The 22,519-nt window shown below is 39.0% G+C and overlaps 1 protein-coding gene across 2 annotated transcripts in view; it reads left to right on the top strand.

Annotated features, from left to right (window-relative positions):
- The first annotated feature begins 2,157 nt into the window (after positions 1-2,157).
- Positions 2,158-22,519, top strand: part of CCDC6 (coiled-coil domain containing 6) — a 44,857-nt gene continuing 24,495 nt past the window's right edge. For both annotated transcript variants that reach the window (XM_042033309.1, XM_042033310.1), the window contains exons 1-2: positions 2,158-2,199; positions 15,454-15,603. In XM_042033309.1, the coding sequence (XP_041889243.1) occupies positions 2,173-2,199; positions 15,454-15,603 (177 nt within the window). In that variant the 5' untranslated portion in view covers positions 2,158-2,172. The remainder of the gene's footprint in view (positions 2,200-15,453; positions 15,604-22,519) is intronic.

Here is a 22,519-nt window from a genome sequence, read left to right as displayed (position 1 = left end):
GTGAGACCTCTGCTACCCTTTTTTCTGTAGCTAAACCTGCTCTCTGCACCTTGGCTCCCAGCTTAACTCTTCTCATTCCCTGAATGCTGGCAGAGGGCAGTTGCATTTCCTGGCTTCTGGCCTCCTCTGCGATTCTGCAGAGCCTCGTGAACAGCCTCCCACCTGTTGGGAGGAACAATAGAAAAAAACGCCTTACTCAGCTCCTATTTCCTCACCCCCTACTTAAATCCTGAAGAAAGTTGTTGCTTTCAATAACAGCCATCTCCTGAAAGCAAATAGGATTTCTGGGACTTGCAGATCAGAAAAATCCTGTGTGTTATTGTAGACTTGTTACAGTTTTCCCAATAACAACCAGATTTGGATGCTGGAAATAAATACAATTTTGCATTTTGTCCTCAATGAAGTGTGCGCAGGGATTTGTGTGTGTGCGTGAGATCTGCTGTCATGGGTCTTCATGGAAAATGTCAGCCTAGACAGATAGTTTGGGGAAGTGAATGGGTGTGCTGTATTGTCAAAAATCTCCTGAAAAAATGCTCTTTTCTTTTCTGGAGTTTGCACCAGAATTTCAAAGCAGAACACCTGTTCCAGGACAGACTGTGTCTATTAACAGTAGGAGAAAAAGGGCAGGACAGGTTATCTGAACTGAAATAGGAACCTTTAAAAGGTGCTGATAAGGGCATGAGGATGAATGAAAGAAACCAATTAGTAGCAGATAGAAGTAAAAACCAAACCAAGAAAGCAAAAATATTAATATTTTACAAAGCGTACCTGTGAATCTGTTATTTACTCTTGATTTTGAAGTAGGTCTTGCTTGTGTGAAAAATACTCGCAGTTCTGTGATGTCTTTTGTAGGTGTAAGAAACCTGCTTGGGGCTTTTGTATCCAGCTGTGTCATTTATCACTCCAGTTTGTAGCTGGACTAAACTGAAAGTAGCTCAAAAATAATTTAGAAATGCTTTGCTTACCTGCTTTTTAGAGTATAGACAACATTTTTGCTAAGATTAGCAACTTCACGCACCATGAAGGGCCATCCAAAATTTTTCAGGCATGTTTTTCCAAGAGCCAGCATGTAAGAAATGACTGTCTTATATTTCAGTTTTACATTTGCTGCAGATTCTCAAGAAGTTTCTGTTAACTTCTACAAAACGTCTGTAAAGGAAAAAGGAAGTTTAGTAATGCCCTTTGGTGTTAGCTGCCTTGGCCCTTAGGTTAGCATGGTTGGAGCAGTGCTGCTTTTGCTGCATGGATGGTGAGCCTGTAGTAGGAAAGTGTAGTAGCATCTACTTCTCTTTGGTAGTTACACACAGCCAGTGGCGTATCAGGTTCCCAGGGAAAAACACTGTCCATGTGCTGTTAACAGAATGTTACTGGGGCGTATTGTAGACCTTCCTCAGTGGTGGTTAAAATGCAAGCAAACAAAAACCACAGAAAAAGTGAATGTTTCTGGTCTTAATTCAAATATTAATCAACAGGAATGCTTGTACTTTCAGGGAGTTTGAGGCTTCAGAGGTTTACTTAATCATCTGCTTTGATTTTTGTTACATGGTTTTGTGAGTTGTTCCCGCACTGAACCTTGTAACTAACCTTGAAATGTGTCTTTGGAAGGGTATCCAGTTTTAATTTGAAGACTCTTGAAGGTGAAGAATCACTCTGCTTGGAAAAGCTTTGGTGTCCTGCCCCCTGTTCTTCCCCATCCACTTCATCAAGGCTGAGCTGTTGGTTCCTGCTGTGCCTTTTGGCTGGGTTAATGAGTGTTCTGGATCCTTTGCTTTCTCCTCATGAAGATACAGGCTGTAACAGGCAACTTCAGTTTAAATTGACAAACTAAACTAAGCTCTCAGGCTCTGAGATGCTGGGAATCCAAAGTGTTGAATTAATACGATGCACTGGTCTAGTCTAAGCATCTTTTTCTGCTTCAAATTTGCACAAATGTTTCTGATAGCTTAATTTGGAACTTTACTTATTTTTATAATTTTTTTTCATCCAGTGTGGTCAGTTGTCTTTAATGAGGTTGCTGCTTTGTGCTTTGGCTAATTTGGCAGAAATACAGTTGCACACCTGTGCCTCGTTCAGGTCCGATTTGTACTGCTGGGTTGTCCAATAGCACTTGATTTTGTTCAGAGAATTAATTAATTGTGCAGGGAATATTTTAAAGAACATCCTGCTTAGTAGATGTTGGTGAAATGGAATTTCCCACTGGTGAGTATTTTTGAGGTCAGTAAGCCACTTTGGAAATCCTGATGTGTACTTTATTTTATAACCATTTTAAAATAATGTTTGGTGTGTATTACTAAATCAAAAACTCATATGGTGCCTTATACACACCCCACACCTTTGTGGTTATCTTTATTTCAAATAGTCCTTGGTTGAAAGATGAATCTTTGCTTATCTGCCACAACCTGTTCTCTATAAAACCATGCTGAATGACCTGTTTAATATTTGTATCCTTTATACAGTAAATTAATTTGTTTGCAGTGTTGATGTTGGGTTGATACCAAACTCTGATAACAGCCTAGTTTTGCTTGCCTTTAAATATTATACCACAACTATACCTTTTTTATCAGTTACTTTATTGATGTTCCCATATTTAATAATGGTGGAATGGCTTCAGTCAGTAGGAATATGGGTATATTGCTCTGAATTACCTTGGGGATGAAAGTGAAATAAGAACTGAAATTGTAGAGTACGTTTGGGAATTTTTAATGAGGCAAAGTTCTTGGTATTTCTGTGGGCTTGCTATTCTGCATAGAAAGTAATTTTGCTTCTCTCTTAAATGAACTTTCTCATTGAGGTTGTATCATGAATTCTGTGTTAGAACTGGTTTGTAATCAGCTTTTGTTTTAAGAATGCTTTTTATTGTCAGGTTTGAACATTTACTGAGACTAAGGGCCATTCTTTCTTAATGTATCTCCAGTGACTTAAAAGCATTTTGAAGGAGAGAGTTGCTTTGGTTTTTACTGCATTGTACACCTAACAACAGGTTTGCTTTCAATTGTAGAAAAAACAGTCATATGTGCTCCTGCTGTATATCTGCCAGACATTTTTCACCTTCTTTTTAGTCACTTGCCCAAATGACTATTGAGTTTTACATTATTCACATCAGCTGATTTAGTAAAACACTGGAGTTTTTAGATCCTCTAGTGCTGTTGCTGATCCCAGTATTAGAAAGCTAGTATAGACAAGATTTTAGAATAATTTTCAAATCCTGGAAGTTCTGTACTTCATTTTAGTTGTGGTTTTGACTTTAATGGAGTTTGAATTTTAATACTGATTTCAAAGGATGAATGAAAATTATTTTACTTTATTAAACTCTTTCTTTTTCCAGAGTAGGTACGTGATCGTCTGTGGTTTTCTTGCACTTGTTAATTCTGTTTGCTTGTTCTCATTGCTTGTTTCCATCTGCTGCTGATATTGGCTTTAATGTTGAAGCTGTTGTTTTCCAAGTTCTTAGTTTTAAATGTCGGTATACATGGGGTGTATTTTCAGGTACAGACTCTCAGTGCTAAAGCTCCTTGTAGTAATTGAGCAAACAATACGGATTTGTGGCACACAGCTGTGGTGAGCAAGCTTATGCATCTGCTGGAGACTTCACAAGAGGTTTTCTGTCCACTACACCTCATAAGGCGTGGGTGGGATTCCAGGTGGGGACTAGAGGCATTGGAAGCCATTGAAATGGCGACTCTGTGGCAGCTGCAAACAAGACTGATGAGGCAGCTTGTGGGGTGCTGCAGGAGAATGGAATGCCAGTGTCTCACAAACAGACCTTGAAATGTGATTGAAATGAAGAAATGAGACAGTGCTCTCCTTCGCAGGAATGAAAATTGTCAGCAGTAGACATCTGATGTATTTCAGCACAGCCTTGTAAAAACAGTGAGAGAAACAGTTGCTTTGCTGCTCTTTTTTGGGCCAGGGGGTAGGAGGAAGTTGCTGAATTTAGCAGGAGAGCAAGAGGTGAATCCTTTCTGTCTTCCTCTTAAAGAAAAAACCCTACAAAATGAAGGAGGAGAATAGGGACAAAATGTACAAATTGAATTATGCACAGGATTTGGGATCTAAACAGAATGAATGGAAGAAGAGAGAAGAGAGGCAAAAAATACAATATAAAGCAAGCTCCCCTGGATGTGTAACAGAAAACATTCTTGTGATGTCTCGCTTCCAACCCAGCAGCCTGGGGATGTCCAGAAGGGAAAATCTCAAGTTCTTCTTCTCCAGTCAGGTCCTTCTCTCTGACTGAAGATGTGTCTTGACCTTAAATTAGGTTGTCTGTTATTGTCCCATTTCAATGTATGGGATGGAGAGCAAAGTAGAAATTAAGGCAAGACAGTTGAGGTGAAGTATTCCACAGTAAAAATGTAAGTGTCTTAAGTAGGGAACTCCAAATTACAGATGTGCAAGTTTCACATCTCTTTCTGTGGGGCGCAAGGGTTACTTGGTGAAAGCTGAAGCAACTTTTACAGAAATATTGAAGCAGTTTCTAATCCTGGCACTTGAGTTGTAATTCAGTTAAAATGCAGGCATTGTAGGCTAATTGGTGCCTATGGGGACTATCCTTTCAGCTCCTGAGAGTCCTCTGTCCCTTCATGCATTCCCTTGCAGCAGTTTTTTTCCTGGAAAAGAAGGTACTCCTTCAGCTCGACTGATAGTCTAATTGATGGAGAAACTCTTCAGATAAGGCTTTTCTTCCTCTCTCAACTCTGAATTTTATTCAGTTTGAAATTTCTAATATGACACGCAATCTGGTCTCAGTTTGGGGAAGGTTTAGTAAGGTGGGTGAGCATCTGTTCAGCCCTGCTTTAGATGGAAATGGCCTAGCAGTGTTTCAGCTATCTGTAAAGTTTCCTCATATGCTTTAATTTTTTAAACTGCCTAAAATGTGGTGTTTCTGCTTATTACTGTAAAGTTAAGACCTTTTTAGTTCCTTGGTGGTGGTGGTGATAATCATACTTAAAACTCCTACCACATACACAAATTATTCCCACAATGATATGCTTGGTCCTGAGAGAAAGTATAAATGTTTCTTAACAAGTCAGAAATGATACAACCCAGCAGTGTTTAGCATGCCACGATATGAAGTTATGCTTCTTTCTGTGACTTACAGTTTAATTTCTACTTTCTCCAGGTGGTGGGATTTCCACTTTGTTTCGCTTCATTTTCAAATAAACAGCAAAAGCCACTGTTACAAAATTTGCAAAATGTAGTGTTTTAACCACCACTTTCGCAAGAGCTTTAAAGGGTACACGTTTTTCACATCTGTTAAAAATGAACAGTAGAAATTTTGTTGTGGCTAGTGTTGCCAGGGATTATTAATTAGGCAAAACCTCTGTCCTTACAGGCCCTGAAATCTTAGTTGGGTCAAGAAGAGGGACATTCCCAAAGTCCGTTTCAGAGAGTAAATTAAACCTGAAATGTAGATCTGCAAAAAATCCCTTTTCTCTGAATATTGAGACATGTAACTGGAATGTTCTTGCTCTGTGAATGGAAGGGTGGGTAGGCATTTCCTAAAACTTTCTCTGTGTTAGACCTACTTCTCCAGTTCTGTATAGGATGAATATTCAAGGATGATTGCATTCCCCCACATCCTGCAAATCTCTGTTTGTAGGGGCCAGAGACAGAGAACAGAAAGGCAAAGGATGTATTTTTTCATATTTCTCATCATATTTTCATACACAACATTGATAAACTTGTTTCTTATGTTGAAATCCTGAAAAGAGATTGCTTTTTGGAATACTGTGATATGTACTGTAAGATCTCCAAACTGTAGAGAAGGAAAAAAACAAAACAAAAAACTACCCACTGACTCCTAGGAGGGGTAAGTAAAAACATTTGTTTGCTGTGATGGAGCTCAAGCTAATGTGCCTTAACAATGAGTTGGACAGTGTTGTGTTTGCCTTGTGAATATGTTGGTTTGGTTTAGGACAAGGTATGATGATAATTAATAACAAGTTTCATCTCCAGCTCTTGTTGATCACTGTGAAAGTATTTCTCTGGAAAGTCAATGTGTGTAAGAGGAAATTGGGGGAGATTTTAACCCTCTTAGGAGGTTATTTGTATTGAGTGGCTGAGGACACCTTGCTATTGTGGGGAAAAACATTGCCATCCGTAATGATTACCTAAGCTGTATTTAAATTAGTCATATAAAACAAACAAAAACCGAACAACAATCCCATTTCCTGCCCTGCCCACCACCAAATAGAAAGGATTTAAAGGTTTTAAAGAAAATTAAGAAACTACATGGTGAGCATCTACAGTTTGAAAACCCCATAAATGGATCTTTATCTGGTAGTCTTTATCCCTAGTTTTAAAAAATTTAAAGGAGGACAGGTTGATTGATGTAGATACACCAGAGGTTTTACACACTCGAAATAAGGATCTACAAGTGCTGAAAGCCACTTTTACCTAGAAGGGAAGGTTGATGAATACACAGGCAGTTGGTGCTCAGGACCCAGTTGAAATGAGAAAATTTCTGCCTGGGAACAGGTAGAGTTGCTGATAATACCTGTGGCATGCTGGTGGCACTGCATGGCATGTGCCATGCAGCAGTGGTCTGGCACCTGCTGCCTGGAAAAACTGGGTATAACAGAATTACACCTCAACTCTTATTATGTACTCTGATGAAGAAAAACACACGTTTCATATTTACATCCTTGAAATTAGTTACCTGGACTGCATGAACTGAAGTAGGAATTTCATGAAGGTTATTGGGGGGGGGGGGGGGTGTGTCTGTTAAATCTCTGTTCACTGCTTTTGTTTGTGCCCTTTTGTCTTTGAGTGGAGAAACAGTTGTGACTGCAGAACTACTTGTAACGGGAGTTTGCTGTGGTAGCGTTTTGAGCAGGCGATTGTTATTTTATCACACAACTCGGTGCCTGTTAGCACCCACACACCTCTGAGCAGAAGCTGTGTATTAAGTTAGTCACCTAATAGTCTACTCTGCTGCTAAATCTTTTGCTGTTCCTACTCTGAAACTTTGGGAGTGTGCAGTTTTGAGTTTGCTAATTGGTCAGTCCAGCAAAGTAGACTGGTTAATATGTGGTTACATTGAAGATAAATGTTGTTTTATCAGTGGGCAGAGAACAGACTAAAAACCATTTAAAATATGTTAATTTAAGAATTGTTTATGCATTAGACATCTGATATCACAGAGTAATGTGGACTGGGGTGCTACATTCCTTGTAGGTTTTAGTACTAATGGTGGTGTTGCTGAGATTTGACCTGTTGTTACTAGTTTCTAAGAAGCATGACAACCAGATTTTGTTAAATTTAAGTATTGTAGATGTAAGTCAAACAAACCACTGCATTTTTAAAGGATGGTTATTCCAGTGATCGCACAGCCTGTGGAAATTAATTAACACACACCACTTCCAACAAAACAGTATATGCTGTTTAAATTAGCTATGAGCTATAAGCAATATGATCTTTTTTCTATCTTTCATTTTGATAAGTCTGTGCATTTGAAAATTGAGACAAACTCAACATAAAACTACAAATCTCATTATGTATATATGTGCATCTTTGTGATGTTTTTTAGCAGTTTTTATAGAGGCTGAGCAAAAGCAAAACCTGTTCCATGTGCTTCTGTTTTCCATTTGTTTTACATTATTGATTAACTAGCAAACTATTTCCAGTACGAAAAATCCAACAGTAAAACAGCAGTGCCACTAGAAGTCAAAGGGTGAAGCAAAAATTTCTTTCTAGTAGTCATCAGTAAAGGATAAATAGAGAGGTATTTCAAACTTTGGTTCAGAGTTTGATTCAACAGTGTAGCAGGATTTTCCGTATTGGCTGTCTTTGTCAGTGTAAATCTTTAGCTGGGTACAAACTAGCAAACTAGCGAAGATGTCCCTGGCAAAGCACCCCTCATCTCCTGGAGATGTGTTGCCGAAGCTTTGTGCTGGGGATGGTCCCTTGCCCGTGCTGGACTGATGGGGAAGTTGTCTCACATTCTTGGTGCCGTCCTGGCCATGTTTGCATGTGCAGTCATTTTGAAGCAGTATTTTGCTTGTATGCAGTGAACTTGAGGACGTAGGGGCAGTGGGTTTGTTGGTGCTTATATGCACTATACTTTCTTTACACATGCCCTGGAAATCAGTGCTGCTGAACATGCAGCAAGTGTAGGAAATGTGTGCTGCATGTGCAGCCTTGGGACGGAGGAAGGGCCTCATGAAATAGAGCTGTTTGGAAAGGTCTGCAGGCTAGATTTAATTTTCCTGCTGGGTCATTCCTGCCTTGGCCTGTGACTTCTGTTGGCTCAGGTTACAGCTCTTGTATGCTGGAAGCAGAGACTCCAGCCCTGATAACTGTCTGGGAGCTTGTTCTACATGATGATGTTTAAGTGAATGAAAAATAAGAGCTATAAAGCACGTTTCTAATGAATAGTCAGATTCTTGAGGTTGTCATGCTGAGTGTTCAAAATAGGAAGTGTTTAATGTGTGCCTGTACAACCCTGCTACTTTTTCCTTTATGGTGCTTTATTACCATATAATTTTTAGTTACATTAAGACTTGCATAGCAATATGTGTTCATGGTTAAACTGTTCAGTAAAAGTTACTGATACATTTTTCTAGGCCCTATCTTGACACTTTGTTGGTCATAGAAAATGTGTTTTTTTCACATGCTGCATTTTTATTAACTACTTAATGCCAGTATTTAGATTTAGTAAAAACCCTCGAAGAGACTGCACTATGTTTTTTCCTGTTTTGAAGAAAGCTGTTTAAATTAGTTTTCAATTATGTAAGTAAATTCAGGAATTGATTGTATTAATTATGAAATCCATTATGAAATAATTATGAAAGCCATATATATGGCTTGTTACACTTCATTTGTAATTAGCCAAATGCATTCATTTTATAAATATTTATGCATGTCAGATGAGCTTGTTTTCAAAACTTGCTTATTTTTACCACTTGTGTGTTTCAGTTGTGCAAGGCTTTCAGGTCAGCTTCAAAATGCAGAGAGAGAAGTACATACAATGGGATTGCATACCGTCAAACAATTTACTTCATTGCTGATGTTAAGAGATTACTTGGCATGAAAGAATACCAGTGACTTTTGTGTTTAGGAAGCTGGTCAGTTCTGACGGCTTTTCTCAAGTGCTCTTCCCAAACCACGAGATGTATGCACCTGAGTTTTTGTGAGAAGTTCCCATAAGGCTGCATGAGCGATGTCCAGCTGAAAACATTTGACTGGGGTTAAAACTGACATGGGAGAAAAATGTATTTCTAGTGTTGTTTGAGTCAGCTCATTTCTCTAGTCAGTCTGCACCCGTTGTGGATTTGTGTGGCCATATGCTGCATCACTTGGTAGGCATCGAGGGAAAAGCTTGCTATGCCTGGAGCTGGCGGCAGGAGTACTGTGACAGAGGCGTTTTGACGTGTCTGGCCAAAACCTAATTGACCTTTTAAAAAGGAGCAGGGTGGGGGATGAAGGGGACAGAGAATTTCCAACTATAAATGGAAATTAAAAGGAACTGTATTTTAATACTTCAAATGGTAGCTTATCATAAGGTTATTCCTTTATTATTATAATTATAAATTGTTGTTATTATATTAAAAACCAGGTATCTTTTTTGTCTCCTCTTGCAGCAGAACTCATCTACTGAATAGTTGAAATATAATAGTACTTGTGCTTTGAAGCAATTCTGCTTCAGTGGCTTTATGTTACACACATTTATGTAATGTTACACACTAGGTAATGTTTAGAGTAGCTGAAGTTCTCAGGATGAGTTCAAGTAATGAATTTCTTTCTTCCTTAGTGTATTTTGAAAAGAACTTTTGGTAAGCCTGTAAGTTTGTGATTTTTGGGGGGGGCGGGGGGTCTGTTTATTTGTTTTTAGAAGCCAACCAACCAGAAAAATGCTTTCCTCCTACACTGCCAGGTTTGTGTTTAAAATAAAACAAAAAAACATTCCAGCAGCTTGGGGTTCTGAAGGAACCATTCAAAGGTATCACTACTTGTTTGGGGCTTTTAGGAGATACTGTATGCCCAAAGATAAAAATGCACAGTTCTTTCTATTGTTCTCTTACTCCTGAAAACTCATCTTAAAGGAGGGGAAAAGAAAACAAAGAAAAAAGTCCTTTCATGTCAGAACAGAGGAAACGACCCTGGGGGTTTGCCATAGATTAGACAGGAAATCACACTACAAATTGACCCCAGAACTTGAATTCCAGCTCACCACTTCAACCACGAGAGCAATTGCTCTTTTCTCTGCAGACAGGCCACCCAGCTGAAAGAAGTACCTTTGCTTGGGTGGGAGGAAAGCTGTACCCACATCGTTACTGGGGCTTGGGTGGGAACTCCTTGTCCTTCAGCCCTTACAGACAGGAATGTGCTGCTGGGCAGTCGCTACAGTTGGCAGTAGTGGGAGTTCTTTTCTGAGTTGCTGCTGACTTCTGTTCTTGTGGTGGTTCATGTTTCTCCTTGTCTGAAAGGCACGTTGCATGCACTTTGGTCATTTCAGATGCAGCTGGAAGGTTTGTAGGAAAAAAATAGCTGCACTGTAAAAGTTTCTCCTGTAAGGGAACAGTGTCGGTTCACTGGAATATTCATTGCATTTGTAGATCAGTAGCTTTCTGTGTCGTTTTAACCTGGTGCTAGAAAGTATGGCCAGAGCAGTCACTTGAGTCAGTACTGCTAGAGAGGAGTTGGGAAGCTTCGATTTTATTTTATGCAAGAAGTGCATATTCTAAAATCATGACATTGTAACTTTCTGCATTTCTCACCCTGTTTACCTCATCCTGTTTAGTAGGACTTTTGGGAGGGCTCCTTTCTGAAGTGACAGCTTTACTTCAGTGTAACATGTGCAGCGACTGAGATCATCTCTTCCCGAAGCTGTCCCAACCCTTCAGTCTATATTCAGTAGCAAAGATTGAGTTTCTTGTGTCAGATTAAACTGCTCTTCAGCTCCATCTACAGGGTTACACTGTCCACAGGGTCCTGTCAGCAGGAACTGCACCAGGAAAAGATGGATGAAAGGTAAAGAGGTCATGGTGGCTCTTGACATAAAGATAAAAGTCCTTCAAGGGTGGATTAGATCAAAACAATGCTTGGTAGGCTGTTTCCAACAAGATCCCCTGAAATCTTGTGTCACCTCTACCCTGGATGCTGCTGGAGACAGGTGATGTTTGTCAGCGTGCAGCTGGGCATGCTTGATATGTGCCTTGCAGGTAGTCAAGTGTGCCTGGAGCAGTTTGTGAAACATTTGCTACTGAAATTGTCTGAAATGACACCTGACACTAAAATGCAAGAACATGTTCATGTCAGGTCACTGATAATGTGCTGATACTGACTATAGAGTAGGTATTAATTGGATTGCTGAACTTGCTTGCTGTGCAGTAACAGGAAGACTTGTGAGGCTTTTAGAAGAGCTAGTGGGGGAAAAAAGGGATTTTTTAAAGTTTGGGGTGTTTTTTGTGTTACAGTTTATTTTTGTTATTTGACTGTGTTCAAGCTGATGCCTCATCAGAAGTACTGGATTTTGCTGTTTTATATAATACAGTGCCACTAGAGCAGTGTGGTTGGTGTATGGTGCAGTGGTACAGAAAAAGAGCATACGACCAGAAACAGAAGCTGCTGCTTGTGCTAGAACCAAAACAGCAGAGGGAAATTCAGCAGTGTGAACCTAGTTTCCTAAAGGTGTATTCACAAGAAGAACTAAGAGAAGGAAAGTGCGTTAACAGCAAACCTTTCAGTTTATGGTAGTGTATGCAGCATGTGGAAAAAGAACTTTAGTGCAATTCACTTCCTAATATGATACTTGGTTACTATGTAAAGTTTAGGACAAATATGTTTCTTAGTTCTTTTAAAATTACTTGGGTTTTAAGCTCATGAGGACAGGTTTTTAGTACACTTCATGTATATCAGCTCTACTAGTGATCAGGATTTCACAAGCTTCTGCAATAGAAATAGCAGGATTTTTCTTCCTCAAAAATATAAGAGGTTTTTTGTGGTTTATATGCATGAGGTGCTTTTTACCTCCCTCTATTCTTGATTTCCTGTGAAGTAACATGATAGCCCTTGCATTTATGGTCTTGACCACAACAGTTACAGATTTTTCCTTAGTGGATGCATCCATGGAATGCTCCAAGTTAGCTACGTGTGGAGTTTTGAGACACAGGAGACAGGTGGATATGACTGTTGTTATGTAGAATATCTGTCGTGAAAGTAGATTGCTTGTTTCAGGTTTCCAGAGACTGACTGATAAGGTGTTATCATTTTGTATCACTCAGTGCCTTAGCAATTTATTTTGTAATATGGTACCCAGAACAGAGTAAATGGCTGTTAATATTTTGGATGTTGAGTGTGATATGGATAATAGAGGAAAACCAAGAACTCTATGCCCTCGTGGAAGACAGTGTTTCTGATTTCTGTATTCTCTTTCCTTTTTCTGCTGATGATATCAAGCCTCTTTTCAAATACAGATACTTAATAAAAAGACAAGTTATCCCTTTGGAAAAACAATTTATTCACATCCAGAAAAATCAGTTTGATTATGGGCTAAATGAGGAACAGATTTCAAGATTTTAGGCAATATTAAGGTAAACATGAATTATTCTATTACTTGAGATAATTGAACTATCACCAAATAATGAGTAACAAGATGAAGGGCAAGTTTCAGAATGAAATTTAGAAGCAATATGGTAATGAATTATGTGCTTTGTCTTAATAACTGTCTGATGTTTTTCAGCTAAAATGTTTGTGTTGAAAGTGCTGTCCTTGGGTAATTAAATGGACATTCATTATATTCAATATGCTGTGTGGATATTTGGGGCTCACAGTTCATTTGTAGATGTGTAGGGTTGCTGCTGTTGAGTTGAGAAATGCATTCTTTGTGTAGGGGAGTCGGATGAAATCCTACCTAGCTTTTCCCGTGAGCCACCTGCGTGTGGGCCGGGGTCCTGCTTGCTGTGGGCGCAGGGGTTGTTGTAGGGCGGTTCTTGAATGGGTGCACTGGGGCTGCTCGTTCCTGCTTCCTGCGTGCCAGCACGCTGCTTGTGTGGCACGCCAGCCTGGGAAGCAGATCCAGGAAAGGAAAATGGGAGGAGGAAGGGAAAGGCTTGATTTCTGGGTGTCTCCTCAGCCCGTGCTGGCCTGCTGCCTGGCTGCATGAGCTCCCGTGTGGGCACACAGGAGGGGCATTGGCCGGGACAGGGATCTTGGCAGCCTGCGCTCCTGTTGGCCTGGGCACCCATCGTTAATGTGACACCAGGATCTGGCTAACAGTGTTGTGCAGGCTCGGTGCTATAATAATGTGATTTTAGAGCTTTTGACTGGTGCAAAGCACGAGCAGAACAAATCTGTGCAAGTTCCAGATGAATAGAAATCAAAGCAGAAACACCCTCATTCTTTCGTTTTTCAGAACCAAGTGCTTTCTAATTTAATTTTAGGTAAGCTTGGTCTGTGTTACTGTCTTTTATTTTCTGAACCACCAAAAAACAGACACAAGCAGAAATCCTAAGTAGTGAAGGCAGTGGAGGAGTTGATTTTGGAACAGTATGCATGAATTTTAATGATTTGAGGACAATGAGCCCTTGCAATTTGACTTGTTTACTCTGTTCCGGAATGTCTCTGAAGACATAAGATGGTTAGTAGCTCTAAGTAAAGCCACATTTAGAAGCTGATAGATGATGTTATTCAGATCAGTTAGATTCCAGGAGTTTTAATCCTCTGAGATGTGAGCTGACAATGTAACATTTCTTCAGACCTTTTGGACAACTCCCTATTTTCTTGCTGTGACAGGTAATAATACCACTGCTGAACATTCTGGAGTACCTGTTCTCTGCTATGGAGATGCAAAACATTGGAGAGGGGGTGTTGTGCAGGACCTAAGCTGCTAAGTCAGTAAAGGCTGCCTGATCTTGCTTTTTCTTTTCTTTCTTTTTTTGTTTTTTTCAGGTTGGGGTTGTGCCAGCTCTGGTGGTGACAGGGAGAAGGGAGCTGGTGGCAGATAGATAGTAGGAAAGGGCCATGAAAAGAAAGCAGTAGAGATGGGAGAAGACACGAGAAGGCAGAGACAAAGATGTGAAGAGAAGGACTTGATGGAAGGTGGACTCAACTGAGAAGTTTCCAAACCACTGCTTTAGGTTTTATGATACTGGTGATATCATGAGGAGAATTTGCAATTGTCCTGTTGTTTCACCAAATTGAAAGGCAGTTATGCTCTTTAATTAACTTTTCTCCTAGACATTGAAGGTGTCTAAGTAATTGGCTCTTAGGCCGCTAGGGAATGTATCATTTCAGTTAAAAGATCGCTGACATAATGCAATCTTTCAAGCATTTTCTAGTGTAAAATAAGTATAAAGAGATTGTTATTTTGGCACATTTTGGGCAGAAGATTATGGAAAATAAGCTTTCAGCAATGTGTCTGTTTCAGTTCTCAAATTTTCCTCTCTCTAATTTTACTGAAATAAAGCTTGCAGAATGTTTACATAAGGTATAAGCTGGTATAATTTTATTAGAATCAGGGCAAATCACATATGTGCAGTTCAAGTCATGGATTTTATTGCAGGGAATAAAACCTTTCCTAACACTATCTTGCCTCATTTGTTAAATGCAGTATTTGTGTCATTCAGTTGTTCCAGGCTTTGGACTGTAGTATTAAGAGTTGGCTCTACCGATTTGTAAGCTGTGATCTTTCATTTGCCTATATGAAGTACTCTTCATGGTCTTTTAGAGCAGGCTTTCAAAGGATCACTTTTATTTTCCATTTATCAACTTTATACTTAAAAAAACATACAAACATCTGAACTGTAGGGAATGCAAGAGTGCAGTCTCCCAGGCTGGCTTTCCGTGGAGCAGTGCGGGGTGCTAGCAGTAAGCTGAAATGGAAATTGTCACCTTTAGTAATTCTGCATGGGCAAGATTTCCCGAGTAGCTTGGGGTAAAGCTACCCCATGGCATTTTTGTGAGTTGCTGCTGGATGTAGTGGAGTAGCAGTTGTGAGGAGTAACGTACCTGTTTTCCTGGTGGTGGGGTAGGAATTCCTGTGAGAGGAGCCGTGCTGCCTGCCGCTCCGCATAGCTGGGTGAAAGAAGGGGAGCATTATTTGGCTCCTGGAAAGCAGAGCTCAGTCTAAGGGATCTGAAAAAGAGGCATGCAGCAGTCTGAGCTGTGCTTCAGCTTGTAATGGAGATCATTTAGACAGGAGCTCCTTTTTAGGCATAGAGTAGGTAAAAATAGGTATCTGAATCTGTAATGCTTTTACAAAGTTTATAAGGTTGGGGAGTTTGTTGGTAGGAGGCCACTTTAAAGCACCAATGCGGTTTCTCACATTAAAAGGTTGAAAACAAAAAACGAAGAAGGGTGCTATAATGCTATAAAAGGGAATGGTAACAGCACTTAGATCCAGCCTACAGGCCTACAGGATGATAAGCGTTTAAAGGGGAATGGAATAATTGTAGCTTTTTTGAAAGGAAACTTGCTCCCTTTTGTCTCAAAACTTATGTCTTTATTTCACAGCAAGCAAGGGCAGAGCAAGAAGAGGAATTCATCAGTAATACTCTATTTAAGAAGATTCAAGCTCTGCAGAAAGAAAAAGAAACACTTGCAGTAAACTATGAAAAGGAAGAGGAATTTCTCACTAATGAGCTCTCAAGAAAACTGATGCAGGTAATTGGTGCCTTTACTGATGTTTCTCCCAGGAGCCTCAGGACTAACTGGTGACTGAACTTTTTTTTGTGTTTGTGTGACTGCACTCTGAGAGAAGTGGTCAGGTTGGAAAGCTGACACTCGATAAAAGCAAAGTACAAGAAGTGTAGTGAGTGACCTTTTTTTTAACATGTTGCTTTAAAGTTTGCATCTGTGAACTCAGCTTTGAGAACCTGAAAGTTTGTATACTGATGCAAAAAATGGGTGTAGCTTGCAGTAAATGTTAACTGTCTTCCAGACAAGAGTTACTGATTAATTTAAAATGCTAGTGAAACACTTTTTTTCTGGAGTCTTTGATATTTAACAGGAGTCCTGAAATTTTAAACTTTATACACAAGAATGTGCGGCGATGCTTGAAGGAGGCTTTTTCTGTAAGTTTATCCATACTTGTAACAAAACAGTTGCTGCTATTGAATTAAAACATCAGTTTGATGGCAAAAGTAAAAAGTTGAAGACGCTGGGACAATTTGTGGCAGAGAAACTTCTTTCATTACCCAAGTTGCTAATTTTTGGAAAGTGGCTAAGTATTTGTTGAAAGGGTTGTTCATGGTCGCTGTGTGCTCACAGTCTTGCCTGAATACCTGCTCTTGGCCCCTGTAGGAGACAGGATACTAAAGTTAGGGGAATGTTTAGTGTGATCTGCCTGAGCTTTTTTCATGCCGTTAGTTCTAAGCTATGTCATGAAAAACTAGGCACTTTAGAAGAAGCTAATTTGTATGTTGTAAGCATTGCTGTATTCTGCAGCTGGAGACTGAAGGCATGTTTAGCCCTGCAGTTAGGAAGTGCAGTGTTTGGAAACACCACTAGAGCTAATCCCATCTGGCGCTTTTGTTACTGAAAACTGGGCCTTCTCTCACTTTGTCTCTTTGGTGCCTGTTATCACACAGGAAGCTCAGTAGCAAGATAAAATATCCCTTACGTGGTATTACTATTTCCCCTTGCTGTTCTTGAGGACTGACAAGAATGTTTCTGACTAAGAGACATGTTTGCTTTCTAAGTCATACATTTTCATGAAAAACAGAGAAGCAGATGGCAGTAAAATAGGGGTATCAACTGTTCTTTTCTAATTGAAGTAAGATGTGGATATCACTATAGAAAAAGCTTTCCACTGAAGTCTCTTGCAGTAAAGGGAGAAATGGTACATTGAACAATGTTGTTTAATTGAAAGGGAGATGTAGAAATCTGTTACAGAACCAGGTTACGTGGGACTGTACCATACACTGTAAAGAGGAAACTAAAACTTACATTAAAAATAAAAGCATGAATTACACCTGATTTGTTTGAAGAGTTTTGAAGTCGTATGATGACCTTGCATACAAATTTGTACCGCAAAGTTCTGCAGCAAGTAAGTTGTTGTATCAACTAATTGCTTAAAATATGCTTAGCCTTTTCCCTAGAATTCATGAGATTGTTTTAACAGGTTTTTTTAAACTATCTTTAGCATTCTTAAATTGCTAAAATGATGCAAAATAGGTTCACACATTACAAAGAGAAATACGAACTTCTTGTCAACCTAAAAGTACAACTATTTTTATTCTTTTTTGCTATGGACTTTCAGAAACCATCCTTTGACTGTTGCCTCAAATTAAAGAAAAAGGTAACACTCTACTGTTGTGAAAATATCCAAGAGGGTGTTTGTCTTGTAATATATGCAACAATGCAATGGCATTGTGCTATTTGTCTCTTGGAAACCCTTAATGGGTGCTTCATTCTCAAATGAGAACTTCATTCTCATTTGTGAAAGATTCAGAGAAGCATCTGAAACAGAATGCAGACATAAACTGGAAGTTATTCTCACCTTTTGTGCAGCATTTGGAGAAAATCCTCAGTTTTGGATTCAACATCATTCCATAAATATTACCCAGCTTTCAGCAGGCAAGCTGCAGGTTTCTGCTGAAAGAAAAGCTATAACTTACAAGAGTATGGAGGTAAAATTCTGACCACCGCCTGTTTTTATTAAACAGTATCTCAACCTGCAGCCTTATATTTCATTCCATGTGACCTTGCAGTAAGCCTCGTTTAGCCTTTGATAAACATGGTTATGTCAATCAGAAGATTTTAAAATATGGCAGTTCATAAACGCACATGTGTTCCAAATTGTTCATCCTGAAGCTGTGTCGTTTCTCTCAGCACCATTAGGTAGCAACTTTTTAAAGTAAACTGTGAGTTTGTCCTCTCTGTGAATTAATAACCCAGGTAACTTGAAAAAGAGAACAGCTGTCAACATGCTGCTGGTGGTGGTGGTGGTTGTGTCTGTGAAGGGTGAGTGGCATGGAATTTCTTGCTTAGAGGTTCACCTGAAAACTTCAGTGCACAGAGCCGATAAGGGTTATATGAATGCTCCTCCACAAGGCCAGAGCTGAAACCTTTGTGCCTTGTGCATGGGCACCAGTGGTGTTTCTGTTTATGGCATATGCTGCAAATGCTATTAACCCTTCCCTTACTCTGGTCAGCAGGTTTTGTTGTCCATACTTCTGGATGACTTTTCATACCTTTACAGTGGCTCAAGATATGCAGTGTGGGTGGAGGACTTGTTTTAAAGCAAACAGTTTAATATTAAAACTATTTTTCTGTTTCTGTGTATGCTGAATGCAAATCTCATTTCAAGGCTTGATTATATCTTTGATTTGATAAACTTGCTGTGAAATGCAAAACCAGAATATTGATATATTCTCCTAAACACCAGTAACATTGTTGGAAACTTACAAATGGTACAGAGGAAATGGTCCCTTCCACTAAAGAGCTTACCTGTAGAATTAGGGAACATTTGAATATTACTGTGTGTTTCTGTGAAAGTAATTTTTCATCTCTTCAGAGTCTTAGTAAGTTGACATTAGAATATCGGTGAGTTGCAGGCAATTTTCTTAAGTAGCAAAGAACTGCAAATAATACCTGATGGTTTTTGTTTTCTGAAAGCTTATCTGTTGTCTGAAGGTTTGATTCTTCAGTTGTGAATCCTGGGAATTAAATCCACGTAGACCAACAGATTAAATATTGCAGAAGAGAAGCTCCTGGTTTTACAAATAAACTCATTTTTTGGAAAAGGGGGCATTACTGGCACACATCACAGGGTCAGTTTAGAGTTTATTACAATATCTTTTCTATAATCAGATAGTCTTCCTGTTATACAGGTGTAGTGCTACATTCCTGGCTAATGTTTTTTAGACCAGGAAGTTAAGGTAATTACGATTTCTTTTTTTTTTAATTTCCTGAGATTTGTGAGTGCCATACTCATACTAGAGTATAGTACTCATACTTCAATACACTGGAGTGTATTGTAGTAGCAATTCTGTCTTCATTAGGAGAATAATGAACTCAATGCCCGCTTCCATTTTTGGCATCTTTGCTCTGGAGGGAATTCTAGTTAAATTAGATGCAGACTTTGGATGATGACTTAACCAGGAATACAGTAGTCTCCAGTTGGTTGCTTCGCCGTTCTCTGGAATTAACTCTTAATGTCTGTGTTCGCCAGGCAATGTTGGTCTGACCTGGAATGAGACTTCCAGCATTCCTGCTGTCAGACATTGTGCATCAAATGGCTTCCTGCCTTTTGGATGAGTAAGGGAAAAAATTGCATATGAATCTGTTGTTTTGTCTAAAACTTTGCATTTTGGAACAGAGGAGAGGTACTTCTGCTCAACTGCATCTCATTTTCACTCTCAGTTTTTCAAATATTTACAGCTCTATGCCTGTGTCAAAATTACTGCCATATTATTCTGTTGAAAGCCACCCAGCAGAGGGACTTTTTTCATGGTGCCTGTGTGTTTGTTGCTTTGTCAGACCTTTGTTTGTCACAGTTGTAGGGGCTTATGCCTCTCATTCAGCCTGGCCTCTGGAATGAGCTCCCAGAATGTTAAAACATTTTAAATGTGGGAGCTGCCTGCCTGAGCTGCAGTGCTCCTCCTAACAGCCAGCAGGAATCTCCCAGTTCAGCACCATGTGCATTACTGTTATAAAACACAGACTGACATCAGGTTTGCAATGTCATAAGAAATTAATTTTGAAACCTTTTACTACTTGCCAGACTGAGTCTAAACAGACACAGTAGCACATAAAAGGAGGTGTTTCCACTGGAATAATACTGTCCTTCTGGTGCCATAACATTGCTTAATAATACCTTTTTATAACTGTAACTTTCACTGCCTCTACAAGCCAAATGAATAAATACACAATTTTATTAGATGCATTTCATTTGTTTAGCATAATTATTAATTTTCTAGGTTGAATGTTGCAGGAATGAAGGAGCACATGCATCTCACCAGAGGTCTTACAGTAAACAAAAGCTTTTTATCACATACATCCTTGACAAACTTCTTATAAGCCTTATATCAATTTACTATATTTTCCCGTGTACTTCATGTCATTATATTTTTTTTACCTGATGAAGTCTCTGGAAAGCTTGGAACAATATTTTTATAGCATCCTCAATCCTTAGTGATTATTGAATGGTAGCAGTATTTTGCAGAGTATCGTTAGAAGCATTTTGATGCAGGCTCTGTTCTTGCAGCGGTGGACATGGACATGTTGAGTTACTGTTTTGAAATTGAAAGTAGTAAATCTTAAAAATTAATCTTTTGTGAAACAGGGCTGCTCCAAAGAGAAATTTATTTTTAATGTTATTTGATCTTACAAAGTCAGTTACTTTAAGTTGTGCACCAGTCCTTTTCAAAATCAAATTCAGATTTTTTTCAACACCAAATTGCAAATTGGTCCAAGTATCTGTCCTTGAAAGTAAGATGTTACAACATACCAAGATAATAGCATAATGTGTAGTCAGGCAAGTGAAGTAATTGGATGTCTGTACAGAAATGTTTCTTACATAAGTCTGATTCTTGACAATTCTTTAAAAAATTATAAGTCTGTAAACATAAGCTATTACTCTTCCTGCTCTCCAAAATATGATGTGTCAGCTCAAGGATGCAAATGGGATTGTGCAGAATAAACAGAGCCAGCTCATCTGTCATTTATTTGATGAACATCTGGACATAAAGAGGAGGCAGACTGCTGATACAAAATTGTTAATAAATAGGACTTTCAGGATGCAGTGAAGGAAGAAGTGGACAGCTTTTGAGGGCCTGGAATACCTAAAAATAGACTGTACCAGGTCATAGTCTGGGGGATAAATGAGGGTTGTTTTTTTAAGGGGGAACTTGATCCATTGGCTCCATTACTTCATAAAAACACTTCCCACTGTCCCAGAAGTAAGCCAGTATAGTAAAGAAGGAAGGTAAACGTGGTCCTACATTGTATCAGGACACTTGTTCCTACAGAGAGAGTATTACTGTAGTTGTTTAGAACTTAGGTGGACTAAGGCTCCCACTCCTGCTGCTAAGCTTTGTGTTTGACAGCCCCACTCTCACTTCAAACTAGTCAATGTCTCTCTTGCACCAAGCCCATCTCTAATCTTACGTAGCTGAGAATTCTCCTTGAGTTTTCATACGCAATTCAAGGTCTGTAAGGCATTGGCATCAAGGTGACACGTTCTAACACATTTCTTTCGTTCTCTTTAGCTGACAGGTGTATCTGTAGACTGTTGTTACTATAATTGCATATAATTAAAAATACTTGGAAAAGACTCTCTTACTTTACTGAGTAAAATAAATACTATCCACCTGTGTTTTGCCAGGGGATATTTTCTCATTGTTAGCAATTCTGTTCTTCAGCATTAAGCTTTCAGCAATAACTGGATTTTGGTTGTTTTGGTTTGGTTTTGTGATCAAAAGAAATAAAAGGGAAAAATTATTTTACCCCATATGAGTGACAGACACCACTCATGTATTTTGGGGGTGTTAGTAGTATTTTTCTTCCTCTTTGTAAAATGAAGCCAATATTGTCTATTCTAAGAGTTTTCTATTCTGGTCTTTATTTTAAATTGTGAAAAATAAAATCTCAGCATTGACAGGCCCTGCAAACACACTTAACCCCCAAACTTCTCCCATATGTGTATTGCCAAGTAGTTGCTGTCTGCCTGGTGCTCTTCCTTCATGAGCCTTTTGGCTCTGATCTCTCTGCCAGGCTGCACTTACAGACCATTTTGTCTCTACATAGCAGCAAAAGGAGCTGAATCAATGAATGAGCAATTTTAGCTTGTTTTAAAATCAAAGTATTTTCCTTCACTGTGGATATCCAGCAACCTTGATTTGTGTCCATGACTGCGAGGTCTCTCTCCATGTCCTCAGGTTTTCCTCACACATTTAAGCACTGTGACCTTACAGATTGTTATGTGCTAGCCAGAAGAACTGGCATAGAAAATAAAATAAGCAGGTGGGAAAAGTTGCCTGCAGTTTCAGTGGATGGTCAGAACACAATGTAATTACACCGTTGTCTTTTGGTGACATTTGCTTTTCCCTGAGTCAGGTTCACGTGTTTGTACCATGGTGGCAGTCACACTCTTTTATCCACAGGAAGATTTGGATCCTTGTCTCAGAGGGACTCTACTCCAAGCCATACTTCATGTTAATATGAGGGGGTTTTTTTGTTTCTGTCTGCTTGAGAGCCTTGAGAGTTAAAGATTTTTTTTTTCATTGGATATACTAAATGAAAAAGATTCCCTTTGGTATTAAGAAAATGTACAACATTGATTTGAAATAACCAGTATTTTTATGTCATCTGAGCCATTTAATTTTGATAGCATAGGAATAGAAATTAAAGTTTGTTGGTTCTTGTTTGTAAACTCATTGCACAGCAATTTCATTAGTATGAGTTCAGTCACAATTTTCATCTTTCAGTTGCCTGGGAGAAAGAAGTGCTAAGACCTACATTTTGTGCTTTGGGTGCTCTTGAGATGATGCACTTAGATTAAAATTTTGTGGACATTATGATAGATTTTTTACTTTTGAAATGTCTATAATGCATTATATATAGCAAATAAAAGAAC

This window comes from Corvus kubaryi, unplaced genomic scaffold (genome assembly GCF_017639235.1).
Source record: "Corvus kubaryi isolate FWS band 111438036 unplaced genomic scaffold, C.kubaryi_AGA036_p1.0 37357, whole genome shotgun sequence".
Lineage (NCBI taxonomy): Eukaryota > Metazoa > Chordata > Aves > Passeriformes > Corvidae > Corvus > Corvus kubaryi.
This window is presented reverse-complemented; position numbering and strand designations above follow the sequence as displayed.